General features: G+C 40.4%; 1 protein-coding gene across 2 annotated transcripts in view; it reads left to right on the top strand.

The window, feature by feature from the left end:
- The window catches only part of TBXAS1 (thromboxane A synthase 1), a 243,912-nt gene that overhangs the window by 112,197 nt on the left and 112,356 nt on the right, over positions 1-19,359 (top strand). For both annotated transcript variants that reach the window (XM_082778122.1, XM_082778123.1), the window contains exon 5: positions 384-480. In XM_082778122.1, coding sequence (XP_082634248.1) covers positions 384-480 — 97 coding nt within the window. The remainder of the gene's footprint in view (positions 1-383; positions 481-19,359) is intronic.

Raw genomic sequence — 19,359 nt, forward strand, 5'->3', positions numbered from 1 at the left:
GACATTGCAGGTCTTTCATGACTGTTGGAGTTGTTGGTTACTAATGCTTTGCCTCTGTGTAGTTAGGTTTAGTGGTACTGCATCGCTTTGTCCAGAATTCACAAGTGAGTGCAGAGTGTGTAAACCATTAGGTTAAAATGCTGGCTAAGTATTGATTAATCAGTAAAAGGTTTTAAGCTGTTTCCTTTAAATTCCAGGACCATGCATCTTAATTTAATAGTTGAGAGGGAGGAGGAAAGATACTGATCTACACAAGGGAATATATTTTCTGTAGTATTTGCTCATGGCAAGTGTTTTCAAGCCAAGAGAGAGATTTTAGAGAAGGTGGTGATTCTCTCATTGATGTTATCTGCTAAAATGGCTCTCTACTTCCTTTCTTTCAGATACTACATTGGTCGCCAGATGTTTGTGGTGGTCTCCACACCAGAGATGATCAAGCAAATCTTAGTGACAGACTTCAGTAACTTCACCAACAGAACTGTAAGTAGATAGAAAGGTCCTCTTTGTGGCCAGAGGTGGTAGTACTGCTCATTTGCGCTCAGACAAAAAGTCACTGCAAGACAGCTGGAAATAGAGGTGGGGAGTAGTACAACATGGTTCCTAAAACTTAAAGGTATATAAACTCAGTGTATGCATTGCAGTCAAAGGCTCCTGTTACCAGCACACTGAGAATGAAAGAGACCATCTTAAAAAGAAATGCAATGCCCTTGTGACTGAGGCACCGAATGGATGCTGAAGAGAGGGTTTCAGTATCCAATTCTGCCACTTACTTCCTGGGAAAATCCTAGGTTTTCTTCCTTGGTTTTCAATCTGTAATATGGGAACAATGCTATTTGCTTTCTCCCACCCATGGTCTGTTTTGTCTTTTTAGACTTTCTGGGGCAGGAGGAGGCTGCTGGGGACATGGGCATACCTCTCTCAGTTAACATATATTGCTTTGCACTCTGAAAACAAGAAATAGAAAAGGATGAAGTTGGGGTTAGCAAGGGCTTTTACATATACTGTTGGTTACTTATTTTACTTTTATACACATATATATTGAAAAGCACTTTTCTACGCATTGGTTAGAACAGATAATGGAGGGCAAGAGGGGAGGTGTGTGGTCAGAGGTATAGTAAAGATTCCCAGCATTTTACAAGGAAATACTATCACATCTGACCACACGCTGCCTCAGTGCCATCCATTCCTTTCTTCCTCCTGGCCCCTTTGTATGCTCAAACCTTCTCACATAAGCCTGTATGTATTCAGGAGGGCTGTTCGTGCCCTCAGGGAAAATTTCATCTCTGATCAGCTGTCTGTCTCCTCTGCCCCTCTGATCCTCTCTGCAACCAGTCAGTCTGTTTGCAGATTGCTTGTCTCCTTTGCTTGCTTCTTCTGGTACATAAGGTTCATCTTGTGACTACCTGTATCTTATTTAATAACCACTTGTACCAGTCAACCTTTGTTCTGCGTGTAACATCTGAATGGAAGAATCCCAGCGTGCAAGCTTCTTAGGCTGAAGTAGTTGCATGTGGAAAAGGCCTATTCCCAATTTTCTCTGTTTTTGAAGGAGTTTCCTGCCCCTTTCCTTCCTCCATCCACAAACAGGAACACTGTTTCTTCCTGTCTACAACTTTCCCATGCTTTTATTCTGTATATTTGGTGTGAGTAGGTTGTGTGCAGTATTCATAGTAGTAACTGCTGCACGAATAACACCTCCTGAAATTAGAGAGCATTTCTTTGAGAGGGTATGTTCACATACTCATTCTGCTCTTAATTTCAGTCAGCTTCATCATTTGAATATATCTGTCTGTGCATTGTCATCCTTCCTATATTGGCCAAATTTTACTTTTTCTTCAGGCTTTGATGGTGAGACATTTATCTTTCTTTTGTTTATACAACCATCTGTCATGCTTTGTAATATTTGTGTTCTTCTCAAATTAAGGTAATTCAGGTCTCTATAACCAGTCTCTTTTTAATTTTTTTTTCACTTCATCAGAGATCAGTTAGGTATAGTTGTCTGTGTAGGTTCATATCTTACCCTTATCACTTTACTGTCCGCTGAACAATCTGTGGGTTTTCTGCACAGTACCTTCCTTTATGCATGAGGAACTGAGGTGCAGACTGAGTGATATCCCTGCCACCAACCAGAAAGCCTGTGGCATAGGGGAAAATTTAACTCCTACCTCTCTCTGGAATAAAAGGAGCAGTTTCCCCACAATGCACTGTTGTTATATCTAGTTTGCCCAATGTCCATAGATCTAATTCAAGTGAACTTCATCTTGTATGCTTTTATCTGCTCATACCATGGTCTTCTCACCCAGCTGCACACTTCAGATGTTGGTATCTACCACTTCCCACTTCTTCCCTCTCTTCCACCCATTGTTCTTCATTAGCAGAGGATAAACAGCCTTCCATTTCTAAGTCCTTCCACATCTGACTTGGGAATCTGTTCCCCCTCTTGAATTTTTACACTAGAAGCTTCCTCTCCTCTTTAATTCACCATCAACTCTATCAGTGAAGTGTTCTGTTATGCTCTATACTAAGGATCCTATATGATAATAAATAATGCTGTATAGTATGTAAAGAAGGGCAGTGAGATTTATTCAGATGTAATTTTGGTTGTATGTGAATAATGGTTGAAAAGTGAGAGTGGGAAAAGCACTTTCCAAGTAATAGATTCTTTTTTCTCATATCAACTGAATAAATGTTATTTTAAAGCTTTTAATAGGGTTGCTTCTGTTTATACTTTTAAAAACTACTCAAAGCAAGCTCCTCTGCTTTAAGTGAGAGTGTCTGTTTGCCAGGGAAGAATTCAAAACACAGAATAGATCCCTCTGCCTTATTTTACCCATTCCTTCCCCAGATACTGTGCTGATGAGTGATTGTAGAACTGGCTTTGGAGTTAATGCTGTTCGTAGAGCTACGCTAATATATTTTTGTCCAGACACGGCATTCACTTATGTTGTGGTTTAACCCAGCAGGCAGCTAAACACTACACAGCCATTTGCTCACTCCCTCTGCCCAGTGGGATGGGCGAGAAAATTGAAAAGAAAAGTGCAAAAACTCATGGGTAGAGGTAAGAACACTTTAGTAAGAAAGGAGGAAAAAAAGGCTGAGAAAATAAATAAACACAACACAATAACAAAAAAACAAGGGGTACACAGCACAATTGCTCACCACCAGCTGACCAGTGATGCCCAGCCAGTCCCTGAGCACTGGCAGCCCCTCCAGACAAATCCCCTTAGTTTTATTTTTCTCCAGGATGCCACATGGCATGGGACATCCCTCTGGCCAGTCTGGGCCAGCTGTCTTGGCTCTGTCCCCTCCCAGGCTCCTCGCTGGCAGGGCAGCACAAGAAGCTGAAAAGTCCTTGGCTCTGTGAGAGCACTGCTCTGCATCTTAAACATCAGTGTGTTATCAGCATCATTCTCATCCTAAATCCAAAACACAGCACCACACCACCTACTGGGAAGAAAATTAACTCTTTCCCAGCCAGAAGCAGGACAACTTATTATTTCAACCCAAAGCCTTTTCATTGGCTTGGAAGTGTCAGTTTTTCAGGGTGGGAAACATAGGAAAGGGGGTGATCCCAGTAGGTTTGAACAGGCCTTGGGAAAACCCACCATGATCTTTTCTTTCTATTGCCCTTCTTTTGCCCCTAAATACATTTCCAAAATCTAGATTTGTGCCTTATCCACCAGAGGGAAATGTAAGTTATCTAACCCAGAATACCAAAGAGAGATTATTCACCACACTCTGTAACAGTTGTATCAATCACACGAAGTTGCAGGATGCACAGGATGAATTCTAAAAGCTAAATGTATTAGCAGAAAAAGTTGATATTCCGTGTATATTTTGCTACTCTTTCAATTGATCTAAATATATATATATTATAATAAGAAGTAATGGAAAATTGAATTTGTGAAGAGTTGCAAACAATGGATGTACTTGATAGACAAGAGCGGATAAGATGATGCTTCGGTTTTTATTAAAGCTGCCCACAACATAACGTCATACCTTTGAGTGCTTGGAAGAAGAATGACCTTTATCTATGATTCTACACTTGCTGGCTACTTGCTGGGAAGTAATCAGAAAATCTTTATGGAATCAGGGTGGTTTTAATCTGCTGAGAGGACTGGAGGAAGAGTTGGCTTATTTTAATACCTAGATAAGAGATCATGTGTTTCAGTGAAGGAAAAATGTAAAGGGCTGTGCTACCCACAGTCTGGATGCTGAATCTAAAGTGTAAGAAGACGTGTGCAGCTCTCTTTTGTGAGTGCCAGGTTATGGCATGTGTGGGTTCCTGACCCAGAACATCTCCCGTGGAGCTGGAAAGGCTGTCTTTGCCTGGTTTTCTTCTGGAGGAAGAGAATCACAGAATCATCTAGGTTGGAAGAGACCTCCAAGATCACCTAGTCCTACCTCTGACCTAACACTAACCAGTCCTCCACTAAACCATATCCCTAAGCTCTACATCTAAACGTCTTTTAAAGACCTCCAGGGATGGTGACTCAACCACTTCAACCGCTACAGCCTCCTTTAAGGTGCCTGTAAAGAGCAATAAGGTCGCCCCGAGCCTCCTTTTCTCCAGGCTGAACAATCCCAGCTCCCTCAGCCACTCCTCGTAAGACTTGTTCTCCAGAACAGACGAGAGGGTTTGCCATTCCTATTGAAATAATGACAATCTCATGTTTCTCTGTTTTCTGCTACAAGAGAGCTGGCGTGGTGTTGTATTTGGCCTGAAGGGACCTGGTTGTGGTTGTACTGATACGGGGAATCATTTTCAGTAACTTGATTTTCTGTTGCTGGATTGATGGAGTGCCATAAGGATTCCTTGTGTCGAGGGGAGCTCCATGCTCCCGGGTGCTGGACAAAATTCAGTGGGCCAAAGCATGGCAATAGCACCAGGTAGTGGGTGAATTGGCCCTATCTGTGCTGGGTGTGGGTGGCTGTGCTTGAGTGATAGCTGCAGAAAAGGCAGCATCTTTGTGTCCTCTCTCCACATCCAGAGAGAGCTAGATCACTTGCATGCTTCTCCCACATTGAAGCAGACTGCTCACTCATTACATGGACAAAGTAGATTTTGCATGTGAACAGAAGCCAAACGATTGCTCATTTTATGCGAATATGTTTCCCTTTGATACTACACATTTCGCATCCTTGCTACAAATCTCTTTTGAATATTGCTTTTAAAAGCCTTTTAGATTCCTTTGCCCTCTTCTGTTCCTTCTGAGCTACTGATTAGTAATTCTTGTGACAGAAGTGTATGGTGACTGCAGATCAAATCTACAGTAAGGTTCGCTTCATTTTAGAGCCAGCAACCAGGTCTTGCACACAGGATGTTATTCCCCTGTATGCATGGGGTATATTTTAGTGTTAACCATATAATCACAGAAAGGCAGTAATGACATCCTATTTTCCCTCTTAATTTTGACTTGATTAAGGTGAGCATTGTATCCATTTAAAAACAGAAATGTCTACTGTAATGTACCTTCATACTTAAGGCATATGAAGCCCTTTCCCTATGTTTTTAATTATAGTTGAAGAAGAAAAGATGAAAATTAGCTTATAGACCTTCTGCCAAAAAATATGGAATTGATTTTAATTTAGGTTAACCATGGAAACCTCAGCCAGAATCCTAGGCAGGGCTGTGCTGCAGTAAATGATACCTTCTTCTCACAGCCGTGGTAAGTCATTTCTTGAATAGAAGTTTTCTTTTAAAAGCACTAGGAACGTTCTTTACCCTTTTTAGCTGCATTACTGTGTTGCATGTGAGACAAGTTTATGATGCTTGTTGCATTCTGCCAGGCAGGATAATGATACATAATCTGTTTTCAGATTGTTTTTAATTTCTGCAATGAAAAATTCTTTCTGAATTAGTATTTTAGAATCATTGAAGCATACATTTAAAAACATAAGAGCCGAATGTTAGGATGGAGCAATCTGAAGAGGAGATTACCTGGTATCTAATATAAATGAGAATTTTCCTCAAAGCTGCAGACCAAAAATGTGGATCAGTGATCTCTAAGGCGAAGGTAAGCACTGGCCAGTTGAGGTTTGTCGGGCTGCTGGAGTCAATGTTCTGCCAGAATTCATGTGGCTATCACAAGTGGAAACTAGTAGTTGATCCAGACCAAATCCTTAAATGTGTGCCAACCCACTGGAGGAGGGCGATGTTTTTAAATACACAAATCTGCACCAATTCCAGTAGCTCTAAGAGAACAGCACCGTTTTTTCATTAGAAGTTTTGCTGTTACAGTGGAAAAAGTAACAATGGGATAATAACAAATAATAATGAAGTAGGAAAAATAACAAAAAGCTAGCAAGAAAGTTGAGATAACATGGCAGTACAAATTCTTTGTATCCCTCTTGAAGGAAAAGAGGGTTGCCCAAGCTCCTTTTCTTTTCACTTCTGTTTGTCCTTCCCCTTTTCCACTCCTAATTCATCCATGCGGGACACAGTTGTTCTCTTCACAGATAGAAATTGCCAGTTACACTTAAGCTGTTGGCTTCATCCTTATTTTGTTAAATCTGTAAAGCTCCAGGCCTACCTGTGGCGTTAAACAAACAAACCAGTTGCCAGATAGGATGGTGCAGGATGGCTGATATAGCTGCACATCAGCTGATCTTTTTGCTCTCTAGCTTGGGGACAGAGTACCAGCAAGAAAAGTGTCTGTGTACATTGCTCTGTCAAAAGGTCTATCCAAATTTGATACAAGATGCCCTCCAGAGGTCCCTTCCAATCTCAGCCATCTGTGATTCTGTGAATTTTGGGCCAGGGCCTCAGCCAGTGTGAATCAGCAGACTGCCATTAACTTCAGACGACCCCACACTGGCTGATAGGAATTATTCATCTCCAGAGCAGGGCTTGGATGCATGACTGGCTTGAAACAGCTCAGTGTGGTGCCTCAGGAACTGACTGTGTGTGTGTGTGTGTTCTTGGCCTTTTTCAAGTGCAGGGTCATTGGCGTGTCTTGAGCAAGATCTTACCGGAGTCATTCTGCCTTGGTTCTCAGAGCGCACGCACTGCAGTGCGCAGCAGCCCGGCCGATGTGCTGGCATTGCGTAAACAGTGGCCATGCAGTTGTGTATCCAAACGCAAGGTCTGATCCAGCTTACAGGCTGGGCTTGCGTCTTCAGTTCCTCTCTGACAAATACGGGTTTTGTTTTGAAAAATAAACCCACTCATATATTCATCTGGAGACAAGTCATACAAAAATAGTTAGCGAAAAGTTGCGTATTGTTGCCAGAAATGTGTATGTGTGCTGTCTTGACCCTGTACCCGTGGTTGTTTGGTTTAGAAATGTTTCTTTTCTTGAAATTAAATGTCTTCCTGTTGTGTCAGTGTCATCATCATCATCTCATGTGAATTTCTTAGTTTATTTCCAAATTGTTGTTGCAAAGTGTAATAAACTCAATCTGTAAACAGCCGATGAGCATACTTTGCCAGGGGCTCACCTTCACATGGGCGCCTGGTTTGGAGCAGCACAGACACACACACACACTGTGATGGTGGGAAAGTCAGTATTTGGGAAATGATGCAGACAATTTAAACAAGAGAAAAAAAAATGTTGAAATATGTCATGAGAGCTTCAGTTTACCACAATTTGAATGAGTGTTCAGTGGGATGGTATTGTACACAAGTGATGTTCCGGTGTGTGCTAATAATCGGATTGCAATTTTTAGTTAGAGGCAAGCTGCTCTTTGAGGGAGTGGAGAGAAGGAGTAAAAGGGCTTTAGGTTTACTTATCATCCCAGTCTTTTTCAATATATTTCTTTATTTTTCTATTCCTTCATCTTGTTTCATCCTGTTTTTGTCAGGTTCGCATAGGACATGCAAAGTGACCGGCATAAGGCTTCTGTCTCAGTATTGTTGTTACTCCTGCGTGTGCACACGTATTTGTACGTATTTCTGGATGTGTATAGATGCACACGTATTTGATTTGGGGTTTCTTTGCACTTTGAGGAAATGCTGAAACTCCAGTCCTCGCTACAGCCTTGCAGACCTCAGTTGTGCCAAGCCATGTTACAGGAACATCACAAAATGTGCCTCCTCCAGTGCCACGGTGAGAGTTCGGTTCATGATGCAGCAAAGCCATCCCACCCGATGGCAGGCCGTGCCTTGAACGCGCAGCTCTTTGTGACGGAGCTGCAATTTTCTCTTCTCCCTCCCTCCCTTTGTAGGACAAATTGAAGCAAGTGTCGATCCTGCCACATGTACAATAAGGCTCAGTCTCATTGAGCTGAGAATATTCAGTGCTTCCAAAAATCGCTCTGTGCCTTACGAGGATAAGTGAAAAGGTGTCCAAGCAGTGAATTTATTAAGATGTACTTTTTTGCCTAGCGGTTTTCTACAGCTGCTAGATCATCGTTGGTTTGAAATCTTGGCTGGTACAGCATGATTATAGAAAGGGAATTATGCTAGGAGGGAACGTGTTTGGCTGTATAGCACTTAACTGTTTAATATTAATTTGTTTGACTGCATATCTCTGGGTGCTGTTGTACAGCCATGTGAGCCCAGATGCCTGAGAGATTTTTTCAGTGTTGGTGTCTGCCAGGGAGCTGGGCAAGGGCTCTTACCCCTGTTCTGACCTGGTGGTTCTCAGGAGGGTTTGCTGGGGCTGGAGCTCCTGGGCTCAACAACTGCAATGAAATATCCACTTTCCTTCCCTAGCATGGCTATCTTCTAGCCATATTGGTGTACCTTTCTAGCCTGGTCAATGTGTGTGTAACTATTTTGCCTCCTCCTTTACTTTGTAAAATAGCATTTAATTCTGTATTTCTTTTTTCTTTCCTCTTCTTGCTTTCAGAGCTTACTAGTTAATTTTTCTAAGTGATTAAATCCAGTTTTGTTTAAATGTTTTAAAGTAGGAGTGCATATGCTCGCTATAGACACTTTAAAAATTAAAATAATAAATATTGAGAGGGTCATTTCTTTCAGGCTGTGTATGTCTTTTTATGCATGCACAATAAATTACCCCTTATTCCCCATCTGTTGCAGCTAATAGCACAAAACTAATGTTGTCAAATGATTGCTACTATTGACTGTAAAATTAATCAGATTTTGGCTTCAGTTATCCTTAAAGAAAAACTTAACGTGTTAGTAGGCTGTGCTCTGGGAACCACCTGATGCTCGGAATCCCAGTGAGGTGAAGTCTGGTTTTGTGATTAAGGCTCTAGGTGGGGATTTAGGAGCTCTGAGCTCAGTTTTTGGCTTTGCTGTAGAATTCCTGTGTTCACAAGGACAAATCATTTAGGAAGTGCTTTGTCACCTTAACAAATGTAAAAGAGCGTGTTGGGAATTTCCAGCTGAACATTGCCATTAGTGAATGTGAGTGCTTCGGAACTGATGGCAACGATTGTTGGGTTTTGATTTTTTTGGTTAATTCCAATTGCTGTACTCTTTTCTATCTCTTCCTTTTTTTTTTTTTTTTTTTTTTTTTTTTTAGGAAGACTTTTTTTTTTAAGTAGCTTCAGAAATAGAAGGAAGAGTTTTATTTGAAAGTTTGCTTTTTTCTTTTTTTCAAGTAAGTATTTTGAAGTACTAAAAAAAGTAGCAAATATAGTATTAACAGGTTCAATTGACTGTATATTGAGGATTATCTTCTCTGAACTTTGTCATTTTTCTTTTGTAAATCTGATTCAGAATAGGAAGTGAAATCTGTCCTGCAAGGTTGGAAAGCTCATACTTACCTTGCACACCTGGAGTTTGCCTATGAACTGCTAGTCATAAAAAAAATGTTACCATTTACTTCCTTATACATGCATATACTTGTCTCATTTAATTCAGCGGGCCATGAGTGAATATTTACCTAAGTATTTTTATTAATAGTCTGTCCAGAATAAGGATGTTCCCTTAAACTGGAGCCTATGTCCTTCTGCACCTCTCTTGGTGAGGCGGGCAAACAGTCTCTTCTCATATGTTTAAGTGTTTGGTAATGACAGGTACCTAAAGCTTTAGGGAAGATGCTGAAAACAATAGTTCAGGCTCTCACAGAACAGCTTACTAGAAAGCAATTTAAAAATGCTGACTGTAGTTAATGTAGAATCATTATACACAATCATAGAATCATTTAGGTTTGAAAAGACCCATAAGATCATCGAGTCCAACCATCCACCTAACTCTACCAATTGCACCACTGAACCATGTCCCTAGGCACCATGTCCACACGTCTCTTAAATACCTCCAGGGAGGCTAATGTATGTAGGATATTTCCCTACATAGACTTAAAATAATAGCTTAGTGACCAAGGTAGATCATGTTTGCTTAAGATTTATGAATGTTTGATTGAGGAAGTGAACACTAAAGTTGGTCATATTTCCAGGTAAGATAGCAAAGAAAAATGGCTGATCCCTTCTGTGCGAAGGGCTAGTAGAGATGGTGGGAACAGATGGGTTGCACGCAGATGGAATACTGGAATAAAAACTTTCTACTTCTGTGTATGGCAGCTCTTTTTCAGAATAAAGAAGGACATGGGTTGTCTGCTTTCAGATGCCATGGGCCATAAACCTCAGCAATATAAAAGCAATGCAATTGACTGTAAGGAGACTGAAAGGCTTAAAAACAAGTTTCATCTTCCCTTGCCCCCCATCAGGATATGATGAATCAGTAGGTTGAGACCACGGCTGCTGTTGAGATGGACAGTCATTTTATTTTTTTGCAGGGTTTGTTGTAATATGAGTTATTTTTCAGCATGGGTCTAAGTATTTTAATCTATCCCTGAGTCTTTCCCTGGTTTATTAATGGGCTGCAGTGCTCCCATCACCATGGTATCCTGATACCTCTTCCTTTATGAAGGCTGCAAAACTGAACGTTGATGAAATTTACATTTTTAATTCTCCACTCTCCACGCCTATACATAGAAAATGATTTGGAAAACCATTGGGGGAAACAAACACAAGGACAATATGGCATGGAGAAATGACTGGGGTTGCTGTGTTGTTTTGTTTGTTTTTAATGCTCTTTCTTTCTGCTTTTATAGTGCAGCCATCGTTGGTTCAATACCTGCTCCTAGGTAGACACCAGAACACCAGATGGATTACGTACTTTAGAGCACTAATGATAGTGGCTGATAATGTGTGCAAATCTCCCTTTCACTGATTGTTCAAGGCAGTTAAGAAATACTGAATACAGCTGTACATAATTACGCTTCTTTTGAAACTAAACCAGCCTGTGAAATTTCTGTTCCTGGAAAATGGTCAAAATTAGTCAATAACAAAAAACAAAACAAAACAAACAACAAAAACCTGAACCCTTTGCATGTATTTAGTTAATAGTATATTGTGACATTCTGTTTCTTAGATGCAAGGCTTCCCTGCCAAGTCTATTGAGACTTAAAGAAAAAGAGAAAAAAAAAAAAAAGAAAGCTGCATAATGAAACTACAAAAAGGTGGTTTTGCTGCAGGTGTTGGAAGATGCTGATTTGACAACACTATGCCTATGCACTTGTTTATGTCAGGAAGCATTTGTGTAAGACTGAGTATGTGTGTCTTTAGCATGTGGCAGGTATGTGAAGGGAGAGCCCCTCTTTCCACCCACTCCCTTGTTCTTTCATGTGTTTCTTTGAGTTACAGCAAGTGCAACTTTTGAAATCACCTTTATTGGTTTATTTAAGCCCACCTTGTTTTTTCCTCTCACTCCGCAAATTTCCTATTTTAAATGACTGAAGAAGCCAAGATCAGTTTTATTAGGTTTTTCCTTCCCTTCCCCCCAGTTTTTCTCCTGTTGAAACTTGCCAATCACTTTTAAAGCCTACATTGGGCTTTTCTGCAGCACAGGAGATATCATTAAGGCTTTAAACCCACTAATGAGGGAAATGTGCACTGCTTGAAGGCTCCTGCAATATTAACTACATCCAATTATGTTAGGTAAACGTATGAGTATAGTCAAAACAGGATGAAAGCATATCTTTCTATTCAGGCCAAAAGCAGTCTTCAGAGCCAATCTTTCATCAAACTCACATTGGCTATTTATTTACTGGTTTTGTGGCACTTTGCTTTCATACTGCAAGTCCTAAGACAAACAACAGTTATAGACAGGGAGGGACTATCTGTTCCCAGGGCTCTGTTCTTTATTTAAAGAGCACATTTTATTGCTGGATAAAATATGTGAAATCTTAAGGCTGATAAATAGATTTTCCTGGTTAGATACAGCATTGCTTTGAGCAACCTGACCTAGTGGGAGGTGTCCCTGCCCATGGCAGGGGGGTTGGAGTTAGATTATCTTTAAGGTCTCTTCCGGCCCAAACCATGCTGTGATCCTATGATTCCTCATCTAACCTTGTCCTTAGCTGGCTGCTATGAGTAGGTGTATGTGTGCAGAGGAGATGCAGCTTGTGTTTGTATTGCTGGTCCCCACCTTTGTTTTCTGTTGTTGATTTATTATTATTATTATTATTATTATTATTATTATTATTATTATTATTATTATTATTATTATTATTATTATTATTATTATTATATTTTTAAGGGAAAGTCACCTTATCCTACTTCTTTGGGCATATGCTGTGCAGATTTTTTTGTTTCTTTAAACTTAGTTACTCCAATAACATCCCTTTTGCAGTCTGTCACTTCTGACTTCTGAAACTATTATTTGTCAGTAGCAGATCAGTTTCATTGTTTGCAGTTTTCTCTCTTTCCTCTATTCTTGATATACAATAGAGTGTCATGTCCCTTAATTTCTGCCCAGAGAACTGATTTCCATGCACCTACCTAGAAGCCTCAAAGTTCAGCACTGAGCATTGGATCAGATGTGACCCGGAAAATTGTGATAGCTTGAATGGTTCCCATATACTGTGCCTGAGATCTATGTAGCCTAGCTGAGCATCCTCTTCTCAAAGGTGGCCAGCAGCAGAAGCCACAGGTCCAGTATAATAACAAGGCAAACAATTACATTTCATCTTCCTTCCGGCTTTTCCACCCAGTCTCCAGCAACCAGCACTGTGGTGACTTCCAGTGCCGGAGAATGACCTGGGCATCATTTGTCCGAATGGGTCTGCTGGCTATGAATCAGCTTACCACCACTGTTGTACCCTTTCTCTAATGGGATATGAGCAGGTGGATTTTTTTTTCAATGGATCTACTTTCTGTTTAGAATACGATAGGAGGACTTGTGTGTCTGTAGGTGAAGTTCATTCCTGTTCAGTGAGAGTTAATGTGATACAGGTGGGCATTATTATACTAATCCTTGGAAGCCTCTGCTTTTCATTTTAAGTAGTTTGAAAGTAAGTCATATCAAAAATAATTTGAGAATAATTCGCTCTTTAGTCATCCCTTCAGATTGCTTAATCCATTCACCTGTCTTTACATTTATATTTAAACTTGAACATATGAAGGGCTTGATGCTGTCTTGTTTTTTCTTTGTTGTATATATATATATATATATTAAGATTGTGGTAATATTCTTATCTAACACAATGATAACACATTCTTTTAACATGTCTCAGCTGGACTTCCCATTCCCATAGCAAGACCTATAAAATGGATCATGTGAGCATTCCTCATCTGGTTCAGCACAGAAGCTAATCCATCTTAGTTTATGTATCAATGCAGACTTTTTCAGAGACATGCAAGCTGACTTGGTGCTCAAGCAGACGATGAGAGCTCACATGGGCTCTCCACCAGCTCCGTTGTGACAGTGGTAATCCTCAATAGATGGGGAGTGGTGAACCGCTGATAGGGTACTGACATCTTAAATTGATGCCGCTGTTTTTTCAGTGTTTCCCTGACGATAGGCTGGAAAGTTCTCTTCTGATCTTTATGAAATTACCTCACGGTTAACTCCAGTAGCTTTGGTCTGGGCAAAAGATTTTTGCCATCCTTTGGGTTTTGTTTGTTTGTGATCACATGCAATTTTAAGTTCATTCTTCAAGACTAAAACCTCCATGGGAAAGGGCATTTAGAGATGATGCACTCCTTACCACTGACAACATGTTGCAGCTATAAATCTTATGGATCATAAGTGAAAAATGAGTCGGCAGGGCTTATTTTAGTTTCTAGTGAGAATTCTTCTTTGTTTATATAGCAGCCACGTACCTTGGCACCTTTTGTTGTAAATAGTCGACAGCAAATAGTTGGCTGGTCTGAACCTTAGGAAGGGAGCACACTGCAGTGTGGGGTGCAGGTGAAGCTCAGGGCTGCGCACACGGTGCTCCTGGTCACGACTGAAGAAAGTTGCAGAGCACTTGCCTGGACAGTCGCTGTTTGTGGGCTTTCAATTCACCACACTTAAGAGAAAAGAAGAGGAGGAATGTAAATTTCAAGTCTTCACACTGCATGGCTTGCTCCCTGATCTCCAGCGTAACAAGTGCTCGCTGCTTTGGGCACTGCTGGCCACTGATTCACATCTTTCTGAAAGCTCAGTGATAGCTAAAGGAGACTTCATTTAGACATACGGACACGTATACAGCAACAGGCATACACATGGATCAGGAAACAGCTGTCCTGAAGCAAAAGAAAAGGATTGTTAGTCATTGTTAATTATTTACTCCTGTCCATCTCCTCTCACAGGTGCTAAGCAATAGTAAAATAACTGCATTTGTTACCAGAATGTGTGCCATTCTTGTTTTCCTTTCATGCCTGCTCTTGCAAAAATGATTTGGGGAACTAAGTTGTAAAAATAAGAACCATCTTGCACTGTTCTCCGCTGCCAGGTTAGTTGTAAGTTTGAGATGCATGAGATATTCTTTTTTCCCTTTTCAAGGCAATTGCAAAGGACAGTTTCACCATTTCCCTTTCCATTTTCCGTATGCGCATTTAGATGAAGCTAAAACTGCACTCTTGCACTTTTTATGCAGGTTTCCTAAAATAATTCTGAATAATTTAGCAATGGCTCAGAAGCATCCCAGTTTAACCAGTCTTTGACCTTCAGTCACGTTTTAATGTAATCAGGACTCACTCCAGTATTTCATCAGTTTCCAAAGAAGCTGTATAGTAGCGGAGGCAGAGGTGATATCTATAATTAACTTTGCCCACTCTGTTCCATTCTAATGTTTACCTTTCAGGAGTTTATCAGACTTTAACTCCTTCAATTAATATTTTCCATTTAGAAGGTTTCAGTCAAAATGGTCTTGGTATTTTGGAACAGAGACCTAGGGAAAAGATAGGGCTATTTATCCACTGTGGGGAAAAATAAACACAATGTCCTTTTCTTTGACTTTGGCTTTGATCCCTCTGGTGTAAGGGCTGGATATAAAAAAAAACACTTTGAAAATCTGACCAAACTGCTTAAGTTTATAAGCCCCTGAAGAATCTCAGTAAACATAGACTCAATAAAAACTATTAAAGACTGAGGAAACTCACTTGCAAGTATCGCTCTCTGGTGACAGGGCTCTACAGATCACTAACTTCTTCTACAAGTTGTCACGTGAGCTGGATGCCTAAAGGCTGAGAATCCTGACTTTGTGACTGATTCATTTCACATGAAAGATTTATATATATATATATATATATATAATGTTATATATTTATGACATTAAAACCTTTCACAACATTTTTTTCATCCTAGTATAAACTGACTTGACTGCAGTTTGGATATATGGCATACTATATTGCCAATGATAAGAATTCAAAAATATATGTATACCTAACATTTCCTTATCAAATCTCAGAAAGCATTGAGGGCAATGTGGGAAAGTTGCATATTGTGGCTGATTTAGAAGAGTCAAAAGCTCAAATAATAATAATAATAAAAGTTAATTGGAATATTTTGTTTCAGTTAAAGCTTTTAATGAAAACTCATGGCCGTTTCAGTTTGCAAAGTAACGTTATCTTGTTCCAAAACCATATATAGCAAGATATTTTGTTGGAACTTTTCTCCATTTTTCTTCCCAAAACCCTGGAAAAGCAAATTGATTTTGCAGTATTTCCAGTTTCTCTCAACCATGCAGCTATAAGCATTTCTAACTAGCTCTGGTTTTATTTTGTTTAATGTTTGATGTCAGTTTTTGGATCAAACACCTCCTCCCTCGCTGGTGTTTGACCGTGTCAAGGCAAATGTTCCCTGGATGCCCTGGCTGCTGGATGGCACAGCCTTGGTTTTTCCCTCCTCAGCGGTCCAGTGGGGCAGCTCTCATTTCCTCACTTCTATTCCCTTGGTGCTCGTGGTGGCTTTTATACTATGTTGGCAGTGCACAGGCAGTTTTGGCTCTAAGATCTTAGGCTGGTCCCAGGGTTAAGATTTATTCTAAGGAAAAGTTTTACCAGGGTTTGAGACATGTTGCAGAGGGTTATTATTGTATTTTGTTTTCAGTTTCGAGATCCCTTTAATTTATCAGGCTGTTGGATACAGGGGTGGATTCAGCACTGACCTTAGATGTGGAGAAGCAGCTGTGCAGATGCCAGATCAGTCCGTGTGATGTGGGAGCACATGCTGCACCAGCCAGCACTGGTGGCTGGAAACGGCAGCCCCTTCTCTTCCCCTTCTCCTGCCCCCCAGTAAAGCCGTGCTTGGACGTGCAGGGGCCGATAAATGACAGAAGCATTGGGGCATGTGGTCAGGCATGGAGCACGCAGTATGCATAGCCTGGCAACCTCACTGACATGTGGGCTTCTGGAGAGTGAGGCCTCTTTTCTCCTTTCTGGAGGAAGAACTGTGTTGCTCTCAGCAGGCAGGGCTGTGGCAAGCTCTGTGCAAGTCACCTGCCTTTATGCATGTGCCCAGCTATTCTGAGGTTAATACTCAGTGAAAGGTTGCAGGTGTTTCCCTCTGAGGGCTGGCACTTGTTCCTTCTCTGGGCACTTGATAAAAGGGAATCTGAATTGCAGACACTTTTCTGTCCTGTTGTGCATTTGCTGAGTTTCCAGCATGTCCAACTCTGAAATGCTAGCGCTGGTTTTGGGGGCAAGTAAATGGCGGGCAGGGCAACTTAGGGAAAGGAGAGTTCAGCATCCAGCTGACCTCTCTAGTTTCATGTCACGGAGGGAATACAGTAAAACTGAAACAATGAGATGCTGGAACAGCCCTCCATGCACAGGAGGTGTCTTGGTTTGCAGGAAAGGGATCAGTGACCTCCGGGATGGGGTCTCCAATCTGTTTTGTTTATTTGTTTTGTTTTATTGTTGCTTGTTTGTTTGCTTAATTCTATCTTGTCCTAGAACTCTTCAGATTACAAGGTACGGTGACGTGCTTTATGCTTCATAATCCACACTGCTTGCTATCACAAGCTAATATGCTTAGGAACGTGAAAGTAGCTGATACTGTTAATTTATTTTGAACAAGGTACTTGCTGATACTCAGAGGAGCGTTTTAACTCCTCTCCTTGAAGAAATCAAACACGAGTGATATGAAGAGCAGTCTGGTTACAGGTTGGTTGTGAAGTGAGGCTGTTCTAGTGAAACTGAGAGCTCCAGGCAACTCATGATAAGTCTGTAGGTCCTGTGGTATTATCCGTACACAGTAGGATTTTATTTGTTGAAATTGTCTTGTGACAAACACTTAATTGTCAATGTCTTCAAATTAATGTGAGTGTCAAATAATAATAAAAAAAAGCTATTTCATACAAGCATGTTTTTACATGCTTTAATGAGTTTGGTTTCAATCAATTTAGAAAAAATCCTAAGAAATAATAACAAATGTGAAATCTGGGAAGATAAAATCCTGGAAGTGTGCTGTGCAACTACTTACAAAGTTTTATAGCTCAGCTCTTCTTGAGGGACAAATAAACGAGGAGCTAAAGCAGCTACTACTATCAGGAAAATGCATTAGTGTTTTGACAGATAGATGTGGAGATCTTAATATACGAAGTTGGTTTTTTCCCCTGATGTGTAAATATTCACTTAATGTAATTAGAAACAATTGTGAAGTGGCAGGCAGGGAATTCAAATTCTTCAGCTAAGCGGATATTGCAAATGTGATTTGTTGACAGCTTGTCGTGCTGCCATTACAGCTGACCTGGAGTTTTCTTTCTGAACAATTTTTCAAAGGAAATCTAAGATAAAAAGAATCATATTTGGCCAGAGAGTGCTCTGCCTCTGACTAGCAGCAGATGCTCAAAGCAAGAGCACAAGAACATAGCAAGTGTTGAGTGGTATTTCCTCTAGCATAGCCCCCTAACTTTGACTGTCAATGGCTTTTGGACTTGTGGAGCTGTAGGTTACATCCACATTTTTAACTTCTACTAGCCCCTTTTTTCCAGTAGTTTGATTTAAATAGCATCTTGAACCCATTTGCATTTTTGAAAGTCATGTAAGAGTCTTTGCATGTAACCTTTTATTTGCTTTGTTTGACATTGTTTTCGAATTTTCATTTTGGCATCGAGGAAAAAAATAGAATAATTTTCTGCATTTGTTTTGCATGAATTGGAGCTCTTCAATCTGAAGATGTTCTGTTTCAAAATAAGTAAATGAGACTGAAGTATATTTTGTATATCAGGGTGTTGTCTTATAGGAAATGTGAAATTGGGCAACAGCTTTTAGGTGCTATATGGGAATTTAGAAGACCAACAGAAGCCCTTCAAAAGGACTCTCGGGTTTTAGACGTTATCTACTGCTTACTCACATGTTTTATTGTTTCTCAGTGCTCTGAGATTTTAAGCTGGACTGGCCAGTTTATTTCTATATAAAAATATATATATATTGTTGTATTATATATATTATTTATATTTTTCTTTCTATATTTCTTTTCAGTGAAAGACTTCAAACCAAAATTGTCAATAAAATACAAAGTGAGAAAAAAGTGACATTTTTGTATATACTGTGCTCTGAAGAAAAGTTTTTCCTAAGAGTAATATTTTTAAAGTAAGCCACTGGTAAGGCTCCCCTTCACCTGGCTAGCTTGGCTCTGTCAGCAATCAGAAATTCTTAAGCATTTTAGTCTGATTCAGGGAGCTTACACTGAAGATATAGATCCTTAAAACCCTCGCTGGGCCATACCTAATGCCTGGAAGTGCCTTGAGTCCCTTGGGGCTGGCAGTTTCATCACTGAGGTTTCTTAGACACCTGCAATTCTTCCTCTCAGCTTGGTCAGAAAAACTTAGGTGCTAAACTGCTTAGCAGTTTTGAGACCTGTTTTGTGTCCAGCCTAGGAGACCTATGAACATGATGCTGGACCTCACAGGTATGCTTTGAAACTGCCTGGTGGTTCAGGCTCTGAAAAAAATAGCAGCAAACAAATTCCTTTGAGTTGCAAGAGAAGGCAACAACACATCTCCTTTTGTACAAGGGGAGTTGCCCAGAGTGCAAGAAAAAGGCTTTCATGCTTTTCTCTGCTGGAAATTGTGGCAAGGCACTCACATCTCTCTGGGAAGTGCCCTGCGTAGCAACCTATAGGTGATTCTTGGGGAAGATGCACTTGTAGCACTCTGTGTGGAAGAAATTCCCTTTTCTGTTCAGTCCTTGGCATTTCTGGTGGAGAAGTCAGCACACCTCCTCAACCTCATA

The sequence above is a fragment of the Aythya marila genome, assembly GCF_965140915.1.
Source record: "Aythya marila genome assembly, chromosome: 1".
In the NCBI taxonomy this organism is placed as follows: domain Eukaryota; kingdom Metazoa; phylum Chordata; class Aves; order Anseriformes; family Anatidae; genus Aythya; species Aythya marila.